Source organism: Coturnix japonica, chromosome 9, assembly GCF_054131305.1.
Source record: "Coturnix japonica strain WE chromosome 9, WE-NBRP24, whole genome shotgun sequence".
Taxonomy (NCBI): Eukaryota; Metazoa; Chordata; class Aves; order Galliformes; family Phasianidae; genus Coturnix; species Coturnix japonica.
Window position 1 is genome coordinate 2,843,940 of NC_140671.1, and position 21,847 is coordinate 2,865,786.

At 38.1% G+C, this 21,847-nt stretch overlaps 1 protein-coding gene across 50 annotated transcripts in view; it reads left to right on the top strand.

Annotated features, from left to right (window-relative positions):
• Positions 1 to 21,847, top strand: part of RIMBP2 (RIMS binding protein 2) — a 96,400-nt gene that overhangs the window by 62,558 nt on the left and 11,995 nt on the right. For 15 of the 50 annotated variants that reach the window (XM_085509437.1, XM_085509438.1, XM_085509440.1 and 12 more), the window contains 13 exons: positions 181 to 201; positions 3,018 to 3,222; positions 5,357 to 5,508; positions 6,149 to 6,225; positions 6,742 to 6,851; positions 7,276 to 8,085; positions 9,673 to 9,824; positions 10,158 to 10,625; positions 11,083 to 11,232; positions 12,774 to 12,932; positions 15,505 to 16,236; positions 17,935 to 18,052; positions 20,592 to 20,744. In XM_085509437.1, the coding sequence (XP_085365563.1) occupies positions 181 to 201; positions 3,018 to 3,222; positions 5,357 to 5,508; positions 6,149 to 6,225; positions 6,742 to 6,851; positions 7,276 to 8,085; positions 9,673 to 9,824; positions 10,158 to 10,625; positions 11,083 to 11,232; positions 12,774 to 12,932; positions 15,505 to 16,236; positions 17,935 to 18,052; positions 20,592 to 20,744 (3,307 nt within the window). Of the gene's footprint in view, positions 1 to 180; positions 202 to 3,017; positions 3,223 to 5,356; positions 5,509 to 6,148; positions 6,226 to 6,741; positions 6,852 to 7,275; positions 8,086 to 9,672; positions 9,825 to 10,157; positions 10,626 to 11,082; positions 11,233 to 12,773; positions 12,933 to 15,504; positions 16,237 to 17,934; positions 18,053 to 20,232; positions 20,287 to 20,591; positions 20,745 to 21,847 lie in introns of those variants that run through there. The other 35 variants (XM_085509453.1, XM_085509464.1, XM_085509462.1 and 32 more) reach the window with 14 other exon arrangements.

Here is a 21,847-nt window from a genome sequence, read left to right on the forward strand (position 1 = left end):
AGCCTTCTGTAGTGTGATTCGCGTTAATGCATGTTTGGTTTTTATACCTGTTACCTGTTTCAATGTATTTTACTTTGAAATGCTAAAACAAAAGTGTTCAGAACTGTCTTTATTTCTTTATTTCATATATCTTTGTTTACTGTGTCTTGTTTGGAATTTATTGCTTTGCCCTTCATCCAGAACACCCTGGACAGCATGCAGGTATTTTAGGGCATATATTCTCCATTCCCTGTGCTGAATCCTGCATCTTTCCCCTTAAAATGAATACAATAGTTCTGTCTAACCTTGCATGGGATGTGTGCTAAAACCATTGTTATGCAAGCATGCTTGGCACTGATTAACCTGATATCAAATAATCAAAATCAGATATTTTTTCTTCAAATATGGTATGTTTCAATGAGGAATAAGGCACCGTTTCTGAAATAAACTTCTGATGAGCATGCCCACTAAGAATGGTTTGATAGTTTATTCAAGACTGTAGCTTTCAGACTGTGGATTTTGTTTGAATTCAGATTGTTTTGTAATTTGTACAAAGGCAGTTTTAAGTTTTCACCTTGGGTTGATTTATTAAGGCCCTTACTGAAAGCCATTGCTTCTACATGAACAGTTAAGCTACGGAATGACTTACTAGTCTGAATTCAAACTGTCCACTAGAAAGCTGGTCATCATCTTATCCGTCTTGTGCAAACAATCTCTGTCTTGTAATAGATGAAGTCTGCTTCGTTTTATATTAAGCTGTTTTTCACCGTGTATTTTAAGAGAAACTTCCCAAGTCCTAAGTGAAGTACATTAAATATGGTCTGCAGTCAGGTCTTTCTTTTTATATAGAGGCTGCAGTAGGTGGGTTCAGTTTTGGCCAGGTCGGGTAGATTTTGCACTTCTGTGTACTGAGATAGATTTCACAGGCAGTGCCATGATAAAGAACACAAATGCAGTTCTGCAGTGACATATTAGAACATGAGTTTTCTACAGGAGAGTGTCAGGCTAATTAGCAGTGAACCAAGCACCTCACTGAAGGTCAGTATATATCTTAGAGAATTGAATAACTTGCTCTGAAACTTTCCTTTGGAAAGCAGAGGATCTAAAAACCCAAAGCATTTTACTGCATTGTCCATTTGATGTTCTTTTGAAGCTGCACATAGATGTACCATTCGTGCGGCAAAGTGACAAGTAGCAAAGGCTCACATTTTGGTTGCTGAAAACCACAGTGAAAATATAAAATCAAACAAAGCATTTAATGTTTGTGTAAAACTCCCATGACATCTCTCTATATTATTATTATTGTTTCATAATCAGTCAGATACACGGAGACTTCTTTAGCATAATTAAATTAATTTGTTTTTTTATCAGTTCAAAGAAATGGCATCCTCACAATTCATTGTAGCTGTAGAAATCCATTTCTTACAAAAAAAGGAACAAGCCAAAGCACAATCTTCAGTGAGAAATTTGGGCTTTTCTTTTCTTTCAGGGACTATAGGGAACATATCGTTTATCCTCAGTTCTTTCAAGACCCTTGTATTGGTGTTATGTAATATATGTAGTTTTATTCATATGTAGTGCATGCATTTCTTCTCATGTGACCTGAGAAAATCTTCCTCTTTCAAGAATAAGAAACTTGTTGTGCAGTTGAATGAATCTTATCAATATCCAGCCTTCCTTTGTTAGCACAGCTGTTTAACTAGGCATATGCTATAAGGGGGATTTTAATGAAGGAATATGATATTTGTTCATCATGAAGCACAAGATTAGGATGTAATGCATCAGCTTTCCACAAAAGGAGCCTATTACTGCCTCTGTTGAACTGTGTCTGCTTGCAGTGTTTGGGTCATAGCACATGAGACATGAGTGCTCCCTGTGTCTCAACCATCAGTCTTTCTCTGGCATGTTTCCAGTGTGCAGACCAAATGTTTTCCCCTGCAAGAAAATGGGATCTCACAAATGATGTTCTCAAGAATTTTGCTCTTTCCTCAGATTTCTCAGCATGTGTTAATTAATATATTCCTTCTTATCTGTCTGGGTAATCTCATTGAGAGTTCTAGTTCTTCAAAAATGTTTGCTAGTGTATGCAAGCAGGCTGCTTTATAGACACAGATTGGAATTTAAATGCACTATGTTGAAGACTTTAATATATTTTTAATTCAGTTGGTGCAGTAAATATACAGCTTTGGGTGAAATAAAAGGTGTTTTTGTGTTTTACTCTCTTTGCTGCTCTGTATTAGAATTAAATCCCTGGATTCCCATGTCCTTTATTGTTCCTCTCAGCCAAGGAATCATTCCTGTCACTTACCCTATCCATTCTTTTCCATGTCAAGATTTCTTAGACCGTATGCAAGCAAATTTCACAAGTCAGCACAGAATCGTATCCTTAATTATGCTTTGTTACTTCCTGATGCCTCAAAATTAAAACAGAAGTGTTTGCCCACAGTGATATTTTTGTACTTCTCACAAGCTTGCAAACAATCTCCTCTTGATTGGTGTCTGGATTACTTCTGTGTGGTTTGGCACATACCATAAGGAACAGTATTTCTGAAAGGGAATTCAGCCAGTAGCTAATCCTACATTCTGCATGAAACACTTTTTTGCTGTTCTTGCTGGTTTTTAACATATAAGTGTTTATTTAGTAATACAGGATGATTCAACTTATTAGCTGAGGATGGGCAAACCTCAGAGATTTTAAAAATATTGGAAAGGGATTCAAAGGTCACAGAGCAATAGGTTGTGTTTGAAGGTGTTTTTGGCACCGATGTTCTTAGCACTGCCAAAAAAAATACGATGAGGAATTTCCACTTTGGAAATTGGGAATTAAGTATTTACCCCAATGTTGCAGAGCTGCTAAAAGGTTTTCTTCAAAATGTGAGAACTTAGGGGGAATAAAAGAAAATGGAAGAACAATCAGTGGGTGCATTTATCTCATACAGTTTGCCTATCCTGGATTCCTGGTTCTTAATGAAAATTGGTCCCTATTACAGCCTGCTCTGATCTCAGTTAAATGTCTGTGTTTTGCCTTGCTTGTGCAGGCCAAGGTCCGAGAGTTAGAGGAAAAATGCCGGACACAAAGTGAACAATTCAACCTCTTGTCCAGAGAGCTGGAGAAGTTCCGGCAGCAAGCAGGGAAGATTGATCTCCTGAGCAGCAACTCATTGACATCCTCAGATATCTCTGGTTCTCCCAGTAAATCTCTATCCCAATTAATGAATGGAATAGCCACTTCTTTAGGCAAAGGTAAGGACAAGCATTTTATTTGCAGGTCTGTTCTGCCCTGTGGGTTTTAAGATGCCATTCAATTGTGTAAATGGAGTTTGATTTTACAAATAGAAGATAGAATTTGATCCTAATCCTGTTTTGTGACTTGTTTCAATTTCAGAGTATTTCTTATACCTTTACTGAGATTATTCTAGTTTTATTCGAGTGCTGCTTGGAGCAAAACTATCTCTAATCACTGTTGGGTGTAGTGGTGAAAAACCTGTTTGATGTTAAGAATTATCTACTTCTTTTGAAAGTGGAGCACTGTGTAAATGCTTTGTTGGAAAACCTTTTCAGTTTTGGGGCAAGGGTTGGTCTGCTCTCTCATTTAACTATTCATGGAGAAATATATACATATATATATTATATATACACATACATTGTATTGAATGCTCAATAGAGAGTATGTTTTTGCCAGATCTATTTTGATTTCTTGCTAGGCCATCGTTGGCTGTTGCCAGAAGCAACTACTCCTCCTAACTGCACATCTTTGTTAACTATTCATTATTCATAAGAAACTTAAGGGCAAGAAGTTACCTGAGGACACCTGAAAGGAACTGGCATGTAAATTATTGTGTTGGACTCTGCACAAAAATCTAACGTTGTTATTGAGGCTGAGAAGTCTACTCAAAAGCAATTGAAACTTAGCTCAGTATCACCCATGATAAATTATTTTTTACTACTATTTATGCAATGAAACACTTTCCTATTGTCAAGTAATTCCCATAGCTTACAAATCCTCCCCAAATTGTTTTAAAACAGATAGAAAGAGGAACTGCAGAGACAAAATAGCCTTTTCTTATTAGTATTATTTTTTCTTCCTAAGCTTCTAGAAAAATTCTTAGGCTTAAGGCCTAGAAATCACAAATCATTTCCCTACCACTATAGACGAGTGCTTATTTTTGTTGAAGGGTGCTACGCTCACTGTGAAACCAACTCAGAAGGAACCAAGGTGACATCCTCCTTTCATTTCGCTTCAATAACTTCGTAGTTCGTATAGCTTAGATTTTGAAAAGCAAAATTTTAGCTGTTTGTAGACTCACTGCTGTGCTACAAATGATATTAAAGTGCATTAAATAGAGAATTTAAAAGACATTATCTGATGACTGTAAGAATTTAGTAGAAATTTCCTTATTAACAACAGGATTAGATGTTGATGTCTCCAGGGATAGGATTTTCAAATCAAAAAATATTTTAAAGTTAAGGTAATCAAGAAGAATTGCACTGTTTCCTCTCCTATAGTGTCTACTAAGAACTCAAGGTAAATTTTATATGCCCTACTGGGCTGGTAGGAAAACAAAAAATTAAAGAAACTGAGGATTTTTGAATATCTTGCTTTTCCTGGAGTTCTTCTTGGTAGTCTGTGTTCCTATCCTGGGCATCATGTTATATGTGTGCAAAGAATCTTTTTTGCACACTCTGTATGTAGCACAACTAATTTAGTAACAAGGCCTGAAAAATCCAGGAGCCATCAGACCAAACAGTAGTTTTCTTTGAATGAGTAAGCACAGTTGGACCAATTATTTATAAGCTCGGCGTTGGCAGGCTGGTATGGCAAGCACATTAACAGCAAACAGAAGGAGCTAAATTGGCTAAAGGTTTCATAATGGGGATGACTTTTCTGTTATATATATGAGAAAGATTCCAAGAGTAAAAAGTGTATCCTTTACCAGCCAGAGGGTTGCCCTAAGCAGGGCTGGTTGTAATTAATCTTCTGTGTGATGACTTATGTTTCCTTTTGGTCAATGTGCTTAAGCTATCCTGCTATAAATTACAGTGTTGCAGAGAAAATTAATCATATTGGACTAAGGAACTAAGGAGTAAGAAAGAACTCTGATTGTATATTTTGGAGGTTATTCCTTTCTTCAATGTAGTAAAGAGGTTCCAGTGGTAGTTCTTAGTGACATGTCTGGGAAGCTTGTAATTCCGTAGCAAAATATTGCTGTCCAAGCTTTTGGCAGAACTGGACAGGAAATGCAGATGCCAATCCTGCACACATATATCCAGGGATAAATACAGGACAAGAAGCAAACAAAAACCTTCTTGTTATTAGTTACCAATGTTTCTTTTGAAAGCAATCGTTTATTCTCTTATGTGTTTCGTTCACTGCCAGGTCATGAAAGTCCTTCTGGAAGTCGTTGTGTAATTTCGGAGTTTATACGTCCCCTTCAAATATCTGGAGACAAACCAGAACAATTGTCTGTCAAACCTACATTCCTGTCCAAGTCAAGATCTGGTACCCCAAGATGCAGATTTGATTCAGACGTGAGTCTTCTTAAATTTATTTCTGGAAATACATGGTATGGGGCCAGGATCTCTCTTCTTCAGAGACTGACACAGGATCATCCATCAAAGTTTAAAAAGAAAAGACATGAAAATTCATATTTTCTGGGACAAATTGGGAATGTGACCAGTGGGATTTTCACTGAGATTTTCAGTCTTGGAATTTCACAGATGTATCTGAGGCTTATGGATAAGCAAATACATACCCTTCAAAAGTTGCCTGCATGTCTAAAGCTACACGATACTTGATAGCTATTGTTGTCCACTTCACTGAAAGTGGTGCATTGGGGTGTACTGTGCTTTCCTAGCAAGCTTAACCCATCCCTTAAGAGTTAATTATGAAGAAAAGTGGCTTGCTTTAGTATTTTTCTGGGACACTTTTCATCCATACTGGCAACCAAGCAGGGACCTGTTTAGGCCAGAAAGTTGTATTTCAGTATTCACTCTGTCCAGACTGTATTCTAAACCATTCTAGGTAAAACTGACCAATTTTGATTCACATCAGATTTTTTTTTTTTTAATTATATATATATTTTTAATTGCATGCACTTTGATTTTTTTCATCTATCAGGAGGATGATGCCTGAAACTTATGGAAATCTTTTTCTTTTTTTCTTCTACAGATGGATAATGATCAGAATTCCAATACCTCGAAGCAGAGATATTCTGGGAAAGTCCATCTTTGTATTGCACGTTATAGGTAACAAAAATCATTAGCTGGATCCAGTTCTTGTTCCTGGTCAAAACCCAGATGCAAGTATATTTTTAGCAGTGAAGTTTTGGCAGGTGGATCAACAGTCTGTGTCCCTTCTTCCTTTGAGCACTCTTTGAGCAGTTAAGTAACAGGCTGCAGCTATTCACACTCTGGGATGAGTATATGCTTAAACACTTGATATCAAGTTTTGTCTATAAGTATTTTTCTTTAGCTGGAGCTTACTGTTTTCATATGTATTCAACTCATTTCTAGAAATTCATTAACTTGTATAAAGACTGTCATATAGAACAAGGAGAAGATGAGGACTGGAAGAGCTCTCCCAAGTGATATCTCCTTAATTCCTTTTTCAAAATGGAGATTTAGGGCAGGGTAATAAAAAAAGATTGCATGACCATCTAAGGTAGCCTTAGAACTGCACACCTTTTTCACATTAGTATCCAGTTATATGGGGGTTGGGGCTGTAAGTATACTTGCATGTTTTTCATCTGTGCTTCTTTGCAGTTATAACCCTTTTGATGGACCAAATGAAAATCCAGAAGCAGAGCTCCCTCTTACGGCAGGAAAGTACCTTTATGTGTATGGAGATATGGATGAAGATGGCTTTTATGAAGGTAGTTTTTTGAATCTGTATATTCATGCTAATTGATGCAGATTTAAATCATTTCAACTGTCAAACACACTCCCTGTGCTCTCCTTCATCTACTATCAAATCAGTTGCTGAAATTAGCCCTATCGTCATTATGTTAATTATATGTTAATTATACAGATTTTCTGTACCAACAAAGCCCACTCCTTGCAGGCATAGCTAATTATAAGACATTTTATATTGACAGCTTTTCCTGCTTGGTAGATTTAAGGTGACAAGAAAGCTTACTGGCACTTCCAGGTTTTTGCTATGCTGAACTTTTACTTTCTCAAACTCTAAATGCTGTTCGCATACAGTTTTCACCTCTATTTTATGCACTTACTGCAGGACATTACCATGCAAGAGCTATTCTCCTCAAGGACTTCAGTGACATTTTTCTTTCTCACCAGGGGAGCTTCTAGATGGACAGAGAGGACTAGTCCCTTCGAATTTTGTGGATTTTGTTCAAGACAACGAGACCCGTTTATCGAGCACGTTAAGCAGTGAACAGGATCAGAATTTCATCAACCATTCGGGTTCTACTTTGGAAGGAGATATCCTGGAGATAAGTCCACCAAGTCACATAGACTCTAGCGTAATCAGCAACGGTGCAGGGACTCTGGATGTGAACATTGATGAAATTGGAGAAGACATTGTGCCTTATCCTAGAAAAATCACCCTTATTAAACAACTAGCCAAAAGTGTCATTGTGGGCTGGGAGCCGCCAGTAGTGCCACCCGGATGGGGAACCATTAACAGCTATAATGTTCTGGTTGACAAGGAAGTACGGATGAACATAGCCTTGGGAAGCAGAACGAAAGCTCTTATAGAAAAGCTTAACATTTCTACTTGTACATACCGAATCTCAATTCAGAGCATTACAAACAAGGGTAACTCAGATGAACTGCAGTGCACTTTGTTAGTTGGGAAGGACGTCGTTGTAGCCCCCTCTAATCTTAAGGTGGACAACATAACCCAGATTTCTGCTGAGCTGTCCTGGCTCCCTACAAACAGTAATTACAGTCATGTCATTTTTCTTAATGAAGAAGAGTTTGACATTGTCAAAGCTGCTAGCTACAAGTACCACTTTTTTAATTTGAAACCCAATATGGCCTACAAGGTGAAGGTCATGGCAAAGCCCCATCAGATGCCCTGGCAGCTTCCCCTAGAACAACGAGAAAAAAAAGAAGCCTTTGTGGAATTTTCTACGTTGCCAGCAGGTTTGGTATCTTTCTCCCTATCCCAAATACTCCAGTTACATTTCTGTGAAAATTCCAGATAAATTAGCCTACCCTTAGCTTTATGCTGTAATCAGTGTCACATTCATGAACAGGCTGTAGACTATTAGATTGCTTAATGTTACCTGTGACTCATCCCTCTCCTGAGTTACTTACTCTCTCCCTTGTTCCTGGGTACATTTTGGGGAGATAAGCTAAAGAGAGACATGCAGAACATCATCGCATCCTAGAATGTGCTTTATCAGAATAATCTCCACTTGTTTTTAATTAGTCTAGTTATAATATTAGTTCTGGTACTAATTTATTTTCATTCATATGGACAGCATTGGAAGGAAACAGTTACTATTCTTGGAGGTACTGGCTGTATGGTGAATTACATTTGTTTGACTTCTTTGTTATTTGGAAAAGGCCTTTTGAGTGAGATTTTTTCAGGCTGAACTCTTTAAGAGTCTTTTACTCCCTCTAGTTGCTGAAGCATGCTAAAGCATGCTAAAGCAATAATGACATGTTTTCTGTTGAGATGCATTGCATTTTATTAAGCCAATCTCTGTTACAGGCCCCAAAGGTAGAAATAAAGTCTCTGGGGATTGTTTGTTTGAGAGAGTAGAAGAAAGGTGTCTTTTCCTGCAAAAGCAATGAATATCACTGACAGAGACAAGATACTGGAATAGATCAGATGCCTTCTTCCTTTAAACTGAAGAATAGATAGTGAATAGGTAGTGGAGGCTGTCAGCAAAACAGGGAGGATGAAACTGACTCATAAATCAAAATCTTGTTATGGGAAAAAGGTGAGTTAGGTTAGTTTTATGTGTTTCGGTCTTGTTAGTTAAAAATACATTAGGTGCAATTGGTGTTAGAAGGAAAAATTTCATGTTCTGCCTACACGTGTATGATCTGTTTGGGAGCAGTGACACCATGCAGAATATTTGTAGCTTTTGGTCTCAGTAGATGAACAGAAATTGGAGGTGCTTTGTTCAATGGAAAAAGCAAACTCTTGGCTACTAAGGTCTGTGTTCTCCCAGCTGTTACCCAGGGATGGCTGCTGCTGAAACCAGCTTCTGAAATGTTTTATCATGAAACGCTTCCCAGTGTTTGACTGTTAAATTAACAGAACAGGATGCCTGAAATATTCATGAAGTAATAAACTGTATGATGTTTTACTTTGGTTCCTGTCCAAAGTAAAGCTATTTATAGTAGGTTAATGATGTCTTTTAATTAAGGATGTACTTGGTGTACTATTTCTCTAATGTACGGTAACTGCCTTAAAAGGTTAGTAGATATATCTTTTTCATCAGTGCAGATAGAAAGATGTTGAATCCAGTTGTCTTTACACCAACATGCTGCTGGTTTGAAAAGGTCCCAGCTCTGCCTTGCATCCACCTTTGTGTCTGTGCTTCTGACCTGTGGATCTTGACTAGGAGGCACTGATGGTTGTGAAGCAGAATTCCAGTCATTTCTATGAATGCAACATGCATTCAGCGCAAAGATACATACCAAAAAGTCACTTGCAGCCATTTTTCATTCTGGGTGCCTTTTCCGCCTCATTTGTCTATTAACATTTTTGTTTAGGTCCTCCAGCTCCACCTCAAGATGTTACTGTCCGGGCCGGGTCCACCCAAGCAACCATACAGGTGTCCTGGAAGCCACCAGCCCTGACAGCAACAGGGACCTCCCATGGTGCCAATGTCACAGGCTATGGTGTTTATGCAAAAGGTCAACGGGTGAGTTCCAGCATTGCAGGTATCATCTACATTAGGTGGATTTCTGCTGACAGGCAAAGGTGGCAATAAATGTGTGATGGCACTTTGATGTGTGCGAGGCTTTCTTGCTTTTCAGCAGTATTCGTTCATTTGTTTGTGCCATATGATCATTAGATCCCTTCCTATATGCATTTCAGCTTTTGGATGAATTAGTTGGAAGGAATTAAGGCAACAGGTGCTAATTGTTGTGGAGCCCTAACTTTCATTCTGCATTAAAACTCTGAAGGTTCTTCTTTGGTGTGGTTGAAGGGGAGGGTAATACTATGCTAGTATGTTGTTTATTTACGCACACAGGTGGCAGAGGTGATCTTTCCAACAGCAGAGAACACATTGGTGGAGCTAGTGAGACTAAGAAATCTTGAAGCAAAGGAAGTTACTGTTCGAACACTCTCTGCACAAGGGGAATCAGTGGACTCTTCTGTTGCTGCCATTCCATCTGACCTACTGGTGCCTCCATCCCCTCACCCCAGAACTGCTCCCAAATCTAAGCCATTAGCAAGTGCCGGAGCCCCAGAAACCAAAGAAGAACATTTAGGTCCACATTTAAAAATAGATGAGTCATGGGAGCAGACTCGTTCAGCATCCCCTGTTCATGGGCACACACTCGAGCCACCTGCCCCTAACTTTCACAGCTCGCTTCAGGGGAGGAGATCTCCATCACCAAACCGAATACTCCCTCAACCTCAAGGCACACCTGTCCCAAATACTGTTGCAAAAGCCATGGCAAGAGAAGCTGCACAGCGAGTTGCAGAGAGCAATAGGGTAAGGACCAACTTCTTCTTGCAGCTTTTGGTGCTTACTTTATTCATTGTAGCACTTTCCATCAATGATGCTTTTTTTTTTTTTTGTGTGTGTGTGTGTGTGTGTAGAATATGCCTTATTGAGCATCTAATAAATTCCCAGACCTGAAGATCAGTGTTTTGAGAAGAAATTGTATATTAGAACTCTGTATCTTCAGCAAATATGCCTTTAACCATACAGAGCATTGATCACCCTTTGACCAATAGTAGAAGCTTCATAACTACACAGTGTTTCCAGAAAATACTTCTGGATGGGGTTGAGGGGAGAGTGGGGAGGAAGCCTCCTAATATTGCTTTAAACCATGAGTATATTAGAATTTGTGCTCTTGAGTTTTTATATCTTATTTTTAGCCATTTCTCCATTGGTTGCAAGATCGAGTCATCTTTACAGTTTTCCCTTTTTTTTGTTGGTTTGATAGATGGAGAGGAGGAGTGTTTTTAGTGAAAGGAGCAATGCAGCACAGTACGCTAACTCAGATGATGAAGAAGATGGCTATGATTCTCCTAATGTCAAAAGGAGGGGGGCTTCAGTTGATGATTTCTTGAAAGGATCAGAACTTGGAAAGCAAGTAAGTAGCCTGGTCTTTTTATTGTGTCAGCTATCTAATACGAAACGAGTTATTTTGTGAAGCTCAGCAAGATCTTCAGGGTAAACAATTGTTGTAACTATAGTGGTATAATTGTGTGGCAACAGATTAATGTCCTGTTACTGCTGCATTAGACTTGCTGATGAGAACCAAATACTCGGTACCACATATCTGTAGAATGTTATACTATGCTATACTGTTGTAAGCACTATAAATGGGAAAGAAAAGTGAAACAAAATGTGACTGAAATGTCACATTTGGGCCCTGGGATTTTTCTGCATTGTGCATTATTGTTGTGTATGAAAGGATGCTGTGGGGGGGAAAACAGAAGGAGGGAAGGATTTTTGTATTCCTTAAAAGCTATAACCTGTGATGCTAATTAGCAGAAAATGATCTGTACTTAGGGAAGGACGCTGTAAGGAATAGAAAGATGTAGCCAAAAGAATTTTTCATTTCTGAGACCTTCTGGAGTTTTGGTTCAACTCATCACAGAAGCTCAATCATTTATATATGTTTAAATATTGCTCCAAATCTCAGGTGTTCCAAATCTGGAGCTTCAGGATTTATTTTAGTATCATCTTTACACAGAGTGGTTTCCATTTTTTTAAATATATCCAATCATGTTATGCTTACAAAATGTATGGAATGTATGTAGTTCTTCATATTTGACCAAGTTAAACAAACTGGGGTATATCTACTGTAAGCGTACAAAGTGGACCTTCAATCATCCAAAGGTTATTTCAAGCGTGTCTGCTTTTTACTGAGCTCTACCAAACAGAAAGCTCAGATATGAACATTTGAAGTCTGGGAACCCTTAGATGTATGTTCTTTGAAGCCTAAGAAGATTAAGCTTTTCTATCTACTGGTTATGTCCTCAAGGCTAGATCTGAAATCCGTCTGGCTTCAAGCCTTCTCAGATATGATTAGAATTATTATTATTTTTTGTGAGGCTGAAAGAGGTCCTCATTGCTTTAAAACACTAAAAATATACTCTGAGGAACAGCAGTTAGATTATATCTTGTAAAACAGCTGTGGTGTGTTAAGTGCAAATTGATTATTAAATGTTTACAGCTTAGTGAGATGCACCTGTTTGAAGTTGTATTGCTCATTTACATTGTTTATGAAAGACCACTTTTACTGTGTGGTTTGTTAGTAAAGAAATAATCGGAGAAAATCAAAGAGATGTAATCTGTGGAGGTTTTCTACATAAGAAACTATTAGTTTGATATTTTTATTGTGATGCCCATGTGCTGCTGGTATCTTCAAGAAGTGCTATTCTGCATTCTGATCTTCAGTCAAAGGTCTAAGCTTTGTATCAGTTTGTTTGCCTTACTGTAAAGATGAGTGAAAATAACCACCTGCAGATAAATGCAAGTAATGTTTGAATTTTTTTGAAGTATTTGATGAGCATTAGATATGGCCAGTTATGGAGATCCTTCATGTCCTTGTGGTCCTCATAGGTGGTGCACAAGGAATTTTAACTTTGGTCATTAAAGATTTTTCTTTCTCACCCTGCTGATTAGCCTCACTATTGCCACGGCGAAGACTACCATACAGAGAGCAGCAGAGGTTCTGATTTGTCTGATATTATGGAGGAAGACGAGGAAGAGCTGTACTCTGAAATGCAGCTGGAGGATGGGGGAAGACGACGAGTCAGTTTGACTTCACACAATGCACTTAAGGTAAGTGGGACCGCAGGGAAACCTTAAGAGTACCTCCATGTTTTTATCCTTTCAAAGCATCTCTTCAGTCAGTTGTGGATTTTGCAGATGATTAAAAATAACAATGCTGTGTAGAATTTGTTTCTTCTCTTTTCCTTTTTTCCTCTCTCCATTGTTGGATATCTACTCTTTTAGCTAGCTGACTACTTTCCTGTATGTAATTGTGGAAGTTGTAGATTTTGCTCTGTATCTGGGATCTTTTCCCTTGTTTATATGACAATATATTGCAAGTACTACTCAGACCATTAGTTGATTATATAAGCACACATACATATAGGAGAAAACAAAATCACCCAGAACGATTCAGGCTTTTCATGTCAGATGAGTTTTTCCCTATTTTCAGTACCATCTCTTCCTCTGACTTTAAAGTACAATTTTGAGGAGGAGATTTGGGCTAATTAAGAAATCATCAGACAACAGGAATCAGAAATTCTGCTTATATATATATACTATATAAGCTTATATACTATATAAGAATATTCATCATGAAAGATGTGAATTATGTAGAATGTTGAACTTACTGAATACAGAATATAGATTTCCCATAGTGTGTTTGGTTTTGTATTTACTTTTTATGTGTATATCAAATACACTCAATTGTTCTGTTAGCAAGCAGGATAACCTGAATGATAAGGAAAAGCACAGGTGGATTTTTCTTCTAATGTTATTTAATTAAAAACAGTGATATTTTCTCACATATAAAAGAACTGTGACCATTGTAACTGCTTTCGTGTACTGCAAATTCAACCCTTTTATTCTGACGCTATCTGGAATGAGAAGGGTACTTTCAAAAGCAAAATTGATCAGTATTTCAATTTTTCTGCTATCATAAAGGTTGAAACTGAAGTCCTTCTGCATGCTGCTTCTGACCCTTTAAAGTAAATTATCCTTAAACTGTTCTTGTTATTCATGCTTCAGAAATTATCCCTATTCCTTAGCATTATGATAATATTGTCAATTTTTATATCTAACCAGATCCTTAAGTGGTGGAGTAAATCATTTTAGACATTTTGAATTGTGCTGGCGTAACTCCTCTAGTGTATGTGGTGCTTAATATGCAGAAGTGGGGTTTAGTGTGTGAGTGCTTCTTGGGGAAGGACTCATGGATAGTCTCACATGGAGAACATTGCCCACCATATTGTTAGGGTTTTGAATACATACTTCAGGTCAGATTCTGATCCTAACGTGCTCAGTAATTTCCCCTTCTTTTACAAGGTCTAATTATGCTTTTCAATACCAGCAGTTAGTTAACGACAACAACAAAAAAAGCATATTTACTGGGTTTTCCATAGTGTAAACAGATTTATGTTCCTCTTGCACCTGAAAGTATGCCAACCATGCACTTTCAGCTGTAATTATTTTCTCTTAAGGTAATAAATACCCTCAAGTGACAAGAAAATGTTTTGCTTGTAGATATATACTTGCTTTACTGGGAGATTGTTATTTCCTCCAATGGTTCCTTAAATCAAAGACAGGTGGCAGTAATAAAGGGAAGACTGAGTTAAGTTACCAGATCTGAGTAATGAGGAGTAATCTAAAATGAGGAATACTTGAACTCAGATAAAACGATTCCTGCTCTTATTTATTGACTTTTTCATGTTTCTATGGCAGTTTGTCATAAAAGTTTCATGGGAGTGATGCACATTTATAAATTAAGGTAGGTCAGACGTACAGTGTCTCTTCTTGGAGTCCAGCAAGGATACGATGTAGGTTTCTTCTGTCCCATCAATGTGTGTTTTGTGTAATTAGAACACAAAAAGCATATTGTGTTCAGAATGCTTATTTTATTCAAGATGGGACAGCTTCTGCCCACTTCTGGTATAAACAGAGACTTTTACTTAGGTTTGCTGATTTTCAAATATTGGCTTTATCAAACAGGTACAAGATTTTGATGGGAGATTTGAGGACAGTGCCAGGCCAAGGGGCATCAGAGGGCAGACAGCTTCTCTGGTTTCTTTCTCTGGAAGCCAAGCTTTTAAAATGGTGCATTTTTATTTATTTCTTTTATTTCTCTCCTGTGGCAGGAGGTGTAGGGATATTTGATACTTGTATAGGATACTATAATAGATGCAAAGGAAGAGAGATTGTTAGAGCAGAATTCTCACTCTCAGATATGGGTTCTGGTTACAAAGTATAATTCAATTCCACTTTGTCATGGGGTAAGGACCATACTCAGCACCAGTGCCATGTTTTAATGCCATTCTCATTCACCATGCTGGAATCTGTACGCAGCTTCTATTGCTTTGTTTTAAACGCATGGGTCTGTTCTTGTTAGAGCATCACTCGGTTGTCTGTACTGACCTCTCGTTGTATCTGACACACAGAAACTTCTTAATCATGTCTTTATTTTTCACAGATTCTCATTCAAAGCATGACATCCTTTTCACTTAATAAGCTGCATGTCTTATGTTTGCCATTGCTCTAAAACTAATTCTGTCTTTATTTTTCTTTTCTTCTCCCTTTCCCCTCCCATTTTATTTTTGTCACACACTATTTGTTCCCTCTCTGGTTTTTAACATTACATAATCTTAAGGAGTGCAGTAAGAATAAGACCGCTGACACGACTTTTTTGGAACAGCCTGACTTTTCACAGCAGATACATCACAGTAAAAAGCTTTTCAGTATTCCAGAAGTAGCTGAAGAGGATGGTGAATACTCTGAACTGCTGTACAAACAGGGTTTAGGTATGCCCTATAAAAAGAGATCCACAATAGCTAGAGACTCTAGACCAACTAGGCCCTACAATCAAGATCAGCAGCACAACTTCTGGTACCCAGCCAAGCACAGAATTTCAGGCATGGAGGATTTTGCTGCAGATGACAAAGGATACAAATATAGCCGGTCCTTATCAAGAAGCCCAGACAGTGGACTGGACTGTGGAAGTGAAGAAGAAGAATCTCGTTTTACGTTCAGATATACTTGCGATTCAGTTTCTGCCAGTGTTGCATCTAGCTGTTGTGCAGACACTGCTGATTGTTCCTGCAGGAAAAGCATGAGGCCATTGCTTGCTCGCAGGAAAACTTTAACAAGGCAAACCAGCATTGAAGAAGATTTTGGTGACTTGGGATCTTCCTTTGTAGAGCCCAGGAGCGAACAGGTCAAGTCCAGTTACGAGAAAAAGTATGAGACTCAGAAATGTAATAGAACAGATAAATTGGCAAACGAAGATGTTCAGGGAGGCTGGAAGAACAACTTAAAAATGGCTGACTCTAGGGCAGCTGGTCCGCTTGCAAAGTCATCCCACAGAGATGCAGAAGACTCTCTGGTGTGTGAAGTAAATCTTCCTTCTAACATCTGCTTGCCAAATCAGTTTTCTTTCTCTTGTTTTTTTCTTTATTCTTTTCTTAATTAATTTTTAGAGTCCATCCTTTGGACCTGTTTGCTGCATTTTTGCCATTTTTTTTTTCCTCCTCATTCATTTTTTGTTTATTACTCTGCGTTTTGCTTTACAGTCATCTTTTCTGTCATGCTGAAATCAGTTTAATTTGCTTCACAATGATTTTCCCACAGAACAAATTACAGTAATGGCTGCTTTTATTAAAGGACAACTGAATCTAAATTTTAATTAAGGGTTAGCTGAACTACAATTTTTCCCAAAGAATGTTTTACTTTATTTTGCCCATCTAAATGTTGCTTTAAAAAACAAGCAAACAAACAAAAAAACCCACTGCATTTCAAATGGAAAAATATTTCATCAGTGATTATCATTTTAATTATCTCAAAGAATCCATTTCACCATATTCTTTTTGTTCACCTTGCTCACTTATTTTTTAGGATACGCTCTTTATCATGAATCATCTGCGGACAATCGGGACTCTCCCCAGTGTGACAGTGACCCACATTTGTTGAGTCACAGGTTTCATCACGCTTCCATTTCCTACCTTCTCTTTGCGCTGTCACTACTTCGACTTCCTTTTTAGATCATCTCTTCTTGCCTTTGAAGTTGCAGTCTGCATCTCTGCGTGAGAATGCAGGCAAACAGCTTCTTCGAAAGAGAGAGGACAGGGCTCTTCCACATCTGTCAAGGATGCCTCTGTGTGATCCTTCTTAATTGTGTTTCTGTCCATTAGTCTAGCAGTCTCCGTGCTTTTACAGATGTATCCATAAACTTCACAGCTCCCAAAAGTTCAAACAAGTTCTTTGCCCTCCCTGTCTACAGCAGTCCAGAGTGGAAATCTCAGATCAAGTGTTTTTCATATAATGGTAGAAATCAGCTGCCTGCTCTTCTAACCCAGCAGTTTATTCTGAAATGATCCTTAAAAATTTCTCCCATTAAAATTGATCCTCGAGCTGTATTAATCTCAGTGGCTGCATGATGAACTGTGGAGAGCATTAGAATATATCATTTCATTATTGAAGTAGCAATGTTTTCTGCAAGGGTAATGAACAGAGAGAGACAGCTGTGATGTGAGATGAAGTGTGGCTACAATTCCCTTCTACGTGTTTTAATAACATCCAAAAGGCTTTAACAATCAAAAGCCATTATAGAAAAGCAACTTGCTCAAAGACAGAAGGAAATACACTTGTTCACGTGCTGCAAACTGGTCAGAGCTGTATAGCTGATGACAAAAAACGGCTTGCCTTTTCAGTGCAGTCCAATATCATGAACTCTTGTGACTGGTTGCACGACTCTTCAGGAGATTATAATGTCATTTTTAGCGGCAACAACAAAGGCAAAAGAATGTTTCCAAAATTATTCTTTTCTTTTCGTTTTGTTCTGATGTGTGACTGCTGGTTGCAAAACTCTGCCATAAATCAGGAAACCATTTTTCCTTTTGCAGGTTTTCCAGGCAACAGTATTTACTTTTCAGCTAACCTTTGAGTTAAAAACTAAGTTTAGTTGCCTTTAGAGCTTTCGCTTCCAAATGTGATTGACCTGATTAATGTCCGACATTATAGCCATAATGTTATCATGCATGTAATTTACAAACCTGTTTTTTCTTTTGTTGTTTTTTTTTTTTAGCTTTTAGGTAATCCATCATCTGCAGGACGGCCTGAAAGGGTGGAGCATGCAGGGCGAAGGTCCTCTCATGGCAGTGCAGTGCCACAAAGGTCTCGACCAATGTTGGTCCCTTCCATTGGTTAGTTGGACAGATTGGTGCATTTCTGTTCTTTGCAGCCTCAGAGTTGGGGAGGCGATCCTTACAAAGGATGCTTGTCTTGAGCTGTGGGGTGAGATGGAACTAAAAGCTTCTCCATCTAAATATGAGCTAAATATGAGCTAAATATAAGTGTACTGGGGTCTCACGGGGCTGAATTGCTAGGCATTGACACCACTGGGATTGTTTTCATTGAATTTAATGGCTGTTGCTTAGGTTAGATACTGTTAAATCTTACCTAAAAAGAAATGATCATGCAGGCAGGAATACCATCAGTAAAATAAATGTACTCATTTGGTGATCCATTCAGCCATCCATCTTCCCATTCATCAACCATCATTTTGCATTTACTTTCCATTTTCTTGACTACTTTTTGGAATTCAACAGGAGAAAATAGAAGCTCTTTGTAACAAGTTGGTAGAACTTGCACGTGTTCACTATATTTCATCTCTATTCTGGTTTATTTGTGACTTAAAATTTATTCTGGTGTATTCCAGGAAATCCAAAAAGTAGTGCAGAAAAGATAATGGAATCAAGACAATATGGACAAATACATGGTTGTAAAACTTGCAATCCGTGCTGACAAATAAGGAACATTCAGGCTGAAAAATTAGGAGACACAAGCAAAACAAATGCAGCAAGTGTTCTGCAGAATGTTACCCTGTGAAGGTGTCAAATCAGTCTCATTCCTGTCCCTAACCTGTACTTTAATTTTTGAACGTAGTTCACATCAGCAGTAGGAGCAGAAAGTCATGTTAGGCAATTCTCATCTGACGTTCATATGGATGAGAGACATCACAAAGGGGAATATCAGAAGGAAAGAGACTGAACATTGAAGGGGTGCTTTTGTAAAAAGAAATATATATATTAAATATTTTTAATGCCAGTACTGCCAAAAAGAAAAAAGAAAGCAAAATCCCCTTAGTGGACACAATTATTTTGATACTTGTTGAGCAGGACTTACTAATGAAAATAGAGATCACAGTGCACACAGCTGTAGTGCAGGAAGCTTTCTTAATATCTGCAGTGTAACTACGTGGTTTTTCAGAGGCCTGATTCTCTTCCCACATCCTGCTGTAAACCAGGATAATACAGATATTAATGGAATTACGCTGATATGAAAATGGCATGGAGGAGAATCATCTCCAGGGAGGCTCATGGGCTTCTGTTGACAGACTGTTGTTAGCTGAACCAAACAGCATTCAGAAGGTGGTGTTAAGACTTCTAGATTTTCATATATTTTCTTTATTGACTGAAAGCAGCCTTTCTTTTCTTCAAGAGTGAAGAGTCTTTTTACATTTGGACTGCTTAAGCCAAGCTTTGTATCTAAATTCATTATTATGTATTATCTGTTAGAGCATCAATGTATTTTTATATAAATAACAAGAGATTAGGCAGGTTTGTTTGAATTAGTACTTTGGGTTTCCTTTTAATTAAAAAATAGGGAAGTAATTTAATTTGTTCGCTTGCTGTCAACACAAATTGCAGCAAGTAATGACTGCTCTTGAGCAATCAATCAGGAGTCAGATAAGGAAATTAATTCCTTATAATGAATCAAACATTATTAAACAGAAACTGAAGTCCTAGGATTTTTCTCCTTCATTGCAACTTACTTAAAGAATGAAAGGCTGGGATATCGAGAGGCCTGACTTCTGACTGAAAATAGTAGTAATTAAAATAGCTGGAAGACATTTCTCACTTCCAGCATCATACTGTAGTAAAATACTTTGAGAATAGGCAAAGGAAATATAAACACTGGATAAAACTGTGCACAAAGCTTGCTTATTATAGTTCCGTCATTATAATATGCTAAAGTTTAGACTGCTTAAATATATGAAATTATTACTGGCTTCAGTATACTTCTCAAAAACATGGATTCTGATTTTCTTGGCAGCAGCTCATTCCCTTACACATGTGCCTGGAGTATTTACTGAGCTATTCAGCATCACTTGCTATGGGAAGTTCTTAAAGCAGCTCTAAAGGGTTAAATGAGTGGGAAAAGACCTTCAATACTACAGTATTGTCAGGACTCCACACTTTCTTTCTCCAAATTTTCCAAAATGTAAATTATTTGAGGTATTTTCTCCATTAAGCTATAAATACTTTGGATTAGTTATTGTTGAAGGTAGGATTTAAGTAAATTAACTAATTTTTGTTTTTAGGTTGATTAGAAGGTGAAACAGTTTACAGTGCTCTTGACCTTGCAGATCTGTCAGGTAGGATTATTTGAACCTCATAATAACAGACGATTCCTATCCAAAGACCTACCCAATAATATTTACCCTGTTTGAACTTTAAAAAGCACAACATTTAGATGCTTTTAAAAAGGAAGTAGACATTTCTGTGCTTCCCCTGCTGAAGGAGGATTTCTAGAGGCTGAGGCATCTGGCAAAGCTTCCACAGTGTTTAGCCTTCCTACTGTATGCAAGTCAGAAAAGAAGGTAGGCAAAGCCTGCCCACAGGAGCCTCACAAAGGCAACAGTACAATATGTTTAATAGATCATTCCCTTTTTCTCCATAGAAATTACAATGGACAGTAACAGTGAAGGCGGGCGGTCTCGGTCAGGTAGTGAGGGAAATATTTCACCTGTAAAAGAAGAAGCTTATTATCGCAGCATTGGTGGACACAAGAAATGGCCTCAGCAGCGTACCATGGCCTCTGAATATAGATACGGTATGCCGAACATTATTCATCCTTTATGACAGACACATTTTAGAGCTGCGTGTTAACAAGTGCGGTTTCTGTATGACAACATTGCATGCAATGCAGAATGCCAGGGGAACTAGCTCTTAAATCCTGTCTGCTGTCAGGTAAGTTTCTCCCACTCTGGTAGGGGACAAACAGCCCTTAGTTCTCCATCCTGAAACTGCTGTGCAGCCAGCCACCTCTCCATGCTTGGCTGAGTCCAAGCACACTGCGTTGCATGAACCTTTGTGAAGCTACGCTGCTACTAATGCCAGTCAGTATTTACTGTATATACTTGAACAGCCATTCATCAAAATCAGCACATTTCCATACAGACTGGAGGGGGTCAAACAGCTGTTATGTCACAACCCAGTGTTCGATAGTAGGAGTACTAGTATTATCTGTTGCTTCATCAACATAGAAACCATTACATGATCAACAACTCAGTGTTCATAGTTCATAACTCAGTGTATTGGAGTGTCTTAACATTTAACCTATAAGAGCAGACCAGGTCATTTATAGAAGTAGGAAACACAATTTTCATTCTTTCATTTCCTCATTTCTGGCATGAAGAGAAGGGACCCTGGAAATTTAAGCAAATAGTAATTGACTGCTGAGTTTCAAAACATGACTTGCTTGCAGTTACCAGCTTGTGTAAATTGGTGTACAGCTAATGAATTCAGTGCAATGGTGGTAAATTGCATCAGCTGGGAATCTGGCTGGCTGCATCCAAAGGCTAAGATTTACATACACAATTATATGTGTGTATGCGTAGTATGTATCTCTTCAGAGAAATAAGATTTGTAGCTTTTGCATTCTCATTCATGGAAGCAAACTTGACTATTTTGATTCAGATGATTACAGGTCAGTGCTTTTAACTGAGATACGTTTGGCTGTACTTTGTGTTTGCACCTAATTCCCATTAATTGCAGTCAGAGTAGGATGCAATAATCTGTAGTCGAACAAACCAACCCACCCTTAACCCATCAGTTTCATATTACCTGGTGGGCCTGAGAACAAACCCCATAAAGACTTCAAACTGAATATGAGAGAACAGAACGGAGGAATCCCACCCTTTGTGTCCCATTGCT